Source organism: Gracilinanus agilis, chromosome 4 (genome assembly GCF_016433145.1).
Source record: "Gracilinanus agilis isolate LMUSP501 chromosome 4, AgileGrace, whole genome shotgun sequence".
Taxonomy (NCBI): Eukaryota; Metazoa; Chordata; class Mammalia; order Didelphimorphia; family Didelphidae; genus Gracilinanus; species Gracilinanus agilis.
In genome coordinates, this window is record NC_058133.1 from 231862784 (window position 1) to 231867233 (window position 4450).

At 37.3% G+C, this 4450-nt stretch overlaps 1 protein-coding gene across 1 annotated transcript; it reads right to left on the reverse strand.

Annotated features, from left to right (window-relative positions):
• Positions 1–344: 344 nt before the first annotated feature.
• Positions 345–1766, reverse strand: LOC123245681 (ras GTPase-activating protein-binding protein 1-like). Its single transcript, XM_044674670.1, is given in 1 exon segment — positions 345–1766. A coding segment is annotated over 1 exon segment (1422 nt).
• Between the last annotated feature and the right edge of the window lie 2684 nt (positions 1767–4450).

Below are 4450 nucleotides of genomic sequence, written 5' to 3' on the forward strand. Positions count from 1 at the left end.
GGGATAAAACTGCTGTTGTAAAACAAGAAGAAGAAAAAAATCTAGTCCGTATATTTGAGGTGAGCAAGAATTTCAGTTTTTTTTTCTTCTTTTAAAATCGACTTTTCCTAAAATATTGTTCCACAAAAATGGAATTGGGGACAAGGACTTGGGGGGGCAGCGGGGAATGAAAACAGCACACACAAAAAAACCATTAACACAAACAAAAAAGGGCCTGAAATTGTATCAAACGTAGGCAGTCTATATAACAGGCTAGGGTCACATTCCAAGATACTCAAGGCTGAAATTCACAATGCTGCAGGAGCAAAGGTTTGTGCCATCATGTGAAGATCTTTGCGCCAAATTCACTGACATTGACCAATTCCCCTTCAGGCTCCAAATCCTGGTTTCTGGGACATTCCTCCATGGGGAGGCCCTCTTATTCCTCCACCTAGGCCACTGCGTGGGCCTCCTAGTCCACGTGGCCTGTTATCCCAACGATCACCTTCTCTAGCAGCTCTTGTCTTCTTTTCTTCAACATTCAAACGCACTTCACCTCTGAACATGATGAGCCTGCTGCCAAGGATCTTCTGAACAGGCTCTGGGTCATCAAACACCACAAAACCAAAATTGGGTAGCTTTCCACCACTATTAATTCGAAGTTCCACAACATTCCCATAACCTTTGAACGAAACACAGAAACTTTGGAAGAAATCTTTTAGTTCTGCTTTGTCCACATCGTGTGGAAGATTTCCAACAAAAAACTGGTGACTGTCTGGATATCATACAATTCTCCTTGTATCCATATCACCCTGTTCACCACCTTCATGAATTGGTCTGGGTCCCCGCTGGGGTGGGATATTAGTTCTTTGTTCCCTCACTCTCTGGTCCCTCTGGGGCCTTTGTGGTGGTGTCTGAGATTCCGGTTTTGATTCTGGGAGAGCCTGTGATGCTGGTACTTTAACAACATGAGGTGGTATCCCAGACACTGGAACAGCTCCACTAGGTGGGAGGTTCTTACTGGTCACAGATGCCCAAGAAAATGTTCTCAGGTCCTCCTGTACTGCTGGAGCTATATCTACAGGGACAGGAGAAGATGAACTCTTTTGAGTCTCCTCAGAAACAGGCTCTTCCAAAGTTGGTTCAGATTTTTCTTCATGACTTTCAGTTTCAGCTTCCTGCTCAGGCTCTGGTTCTAGTTCAGGCTCTGGCTCCACAACAGGCTCTTCCAGATGCTCCTCCAGGTCATTGCTGACAGTCTGGTCATAAAAAGTTCCAGAGTCATCAGGAACGACCTCAGGGGTCTGCTGCCTTTCTTCTGGTTCTTCTACTTCTTCCTCAGATTCTTCTTGGGGTTCAGTGATAAAGCCACCAAAAACCTCATCTTGGTATCGGGAGATGTCATTGTGAACATAGAATTTATTTGCAACAGAACCCTCAGGAGCAAGTACAAATGTCTGCATAAATCTTCGAAATGCCTGGTTATTATTAGATAGCAATCCCATCACCTGGACTACAACACCATCATTGAGGGTAGCCTGAGCATCCACATGACGAATCTTGGTATGACAATTTGTAAAGTTTTGGGACATCACTTTCTGATGGATTTCCTTTTGTCCATAGATGGCATCAGCTGGTTTTCCATTGGAATCTAAACCTCCATGAACATAAGATGAGTTCTTGCCATAAAACCTATGCAGCATGTTTGGTGCCTGGTTCAGCAGAGTATAATACTGTCTCACAAATTCCCGCCCGACCAGCAGGGGACTTGGCTTCTCCATAACCATCTCTTTGGTCAACTGCAACCTGCAGGGCTGAGCAGGAGAGGAAGAGTCTTGACTCGGAAGAAGGCCAGGTGGCAAAACTCTTTCACGCAATGGCATCCACACCTCATCAGGAATGTTTGAAAGTTCACTAGTTCATTGAATACCCATTTTCCCCCTGGAGGATTATGCTCAGTTTTTCTGAATAAGTGATTTTTGGTTGAAGTGCTAGCTCCTTTGGCATCAGGAATATAATATTCCAGGTGCTCTGATGATGACTGATGATTGATGATCAAAGGATTCTTTCCATTTCCATCATTTTGTCCTTTGGTTCTAGAATATAAGGGAAGTTTTTCTTGATAATTCCTTGACAGATAATGTCTAAGCACTTTTTTTTTTGAACATGACTTTCAGGCAGTCTCTTCATTTATCTCTCCTGCATTTATTTTCCAGGTCAGTTATTTTTCCCATGATATATTTCACATTTTCCTTTTTTTTTTTTTTTATTCTTTTGACTTTGGTTGTTTCTTGATGTCTCATGGAGTCATTAGTTTCCACTTGCCCAATTCTAATTTTTAAGATATGATTTTTGTGAGTGAGCTTTTGTACCACTTTTCCATTTGGCAAATTCTACTTTGTAAAGAGTTCTTTCTTTCAGGGAATTTTTGTACCTCTTCTTCCAAAGGGCCAATTCTGTCTTTCAAGAAGTTTTTCTCTTTGGTACATTTTTGTATATCTTTTTCCATTTAGCTGATTCTACCTTTTAAGAAGTTCTTCTATTTGAATTTTTGTGCCTCTTTTACCAATAGGCCTATTCTGGTTTTTAAGATATTAATTTCTTCAGTATTTTTTATGCCTCCTTTAAATTTACTCTTTTTTTTTTTTTTTTGGTGATTTTCCTGTATCGCTCTCATTTCTTTTTCCAATTTTTCTTCTACCTCTCTTATTTGGTTTTTAAAATCCTTTTTGAACTCCTCCATTAATTTTTTTGGACTTGAGAGTTGTATATATAAGAATACAAGTCATTCCCCAGTTGATAAATGGTTAAAGGATATGAAAAGGAAGTTCTCAGACAAAGTAATTAAGACTCTCTATAGTCATGCCAAAAATCACTATTATTTAGAGAAATGAAAATTAAAATAACTCTGAGGTACCACCTATCACCTATCAGATAAGTTGTTATGACAGAAAAGGAAAATGACAAAACTTGGAGGGAATATAGGAAAGTTAAGACACAAATGTACTGCTAGGGGAGTTGTGAACTGATTCAGTCATTTAGGAGAGCAATGTGAACCTATGCCCAAAGGGTTATAAAACAGTATAACTATTTGAGACAGTAATATTATTACTAGGTTTGTATCCCAGAGATTAAAAAAAGGCGTATGTGTATGGAGAAGGACCTCTATGTACAAAAATATTTAAAGTAGCTTTTTTTAGGGGGACAAATATTTGGAAAATAAGGGGATACTCATAAGTTGGGGAATGACTAAGTTATAGTATATGTTTGTAATGGGATACTATTGTGCTATAAGAATTGACAAGGAAGAGGAGCTCATAAAAACTTGGAAAGACTTATACGAGCCAAAGCACAGTGAAATAAGAGAATATTATATGGTGACAAGAATGCTTTACAATGAATAACTGTGAATAACAACTATTCTTAGCAACTTTTACAATGATCCAAAACCATCCCAAAGAACTTATGATAAAAAAATACCATCTACTCGCAGAGAAAAAGAAATTAATCTGAATCTAGACTAAAGCAAACTTTTTTCACTTTCTTAATTTATTTTCTATTTGTGTTTTCTTCCACAAAAGTATTAATATGGGGAAATGTTTTACATGATTGTACATATAAAATCTATATGACATTGCTTACCATGTCAAGGAGGGTCAGGGTCAGGGGAGGGAGAGAATTTGAGACTCAATATTCTTTGAAAAGCATTGGAAACTGTTCTTACATGTAATTGAGGGGAATTAAATTAAATAAAAAAAGAAAAGAAAAGATGAAGAAGAGACATGATAGCTATCAGGACATTTTAAGTACTATCTTGTAGAATTAGACTTATTCTATGTAAAACAGAACTATAAAATGTAGAATATTTCAGTTTAATACAAGGAATAACTGTACAACAATGGAATGAGCCATCATATTACATAGTGAGCACAATAAGTAGAAATGTTGGACAATAATTCTACTTTGGAAATTTTTTTTCTTTAAGTATCTATAAGGGAATACATTCCTTTATCTAAAAAATTTCAGGTTAAAGACACCACAAACTTACATTACAAACATTTAGGTCATTGTAGTTCATTTTTATGTCACTGTTTACATGATTCTTTTAAAAAGTATTTTTACTTTTTTTTTTTTGAAATTTTAATTTAATTAATTAATTTAGAATATTTTCCCATGGTTACAAGATTCATGTTCTTTCCCTACCCTCCTCTCACACCCCTCCCACAGCCGACACCCAATTCCACTCAGTTTTACATGTGTCATTGATGAAGACATATTTCCATATTATTGATATTTGTACTAGTGTGATCATTTGCTACTGCCCCCTGGTGGGTGCTGCAGTGATCCAGGAAGGTAGTGATGGCCACAGGTGCATTTATCTTTCCTATTAATTGCTATTAAAATTTAAAAAATTAATTTCCAGGGGGCTAAGTAATATTTTTTTCTGGAAAGGGGATGGTAGGCCAAAAAA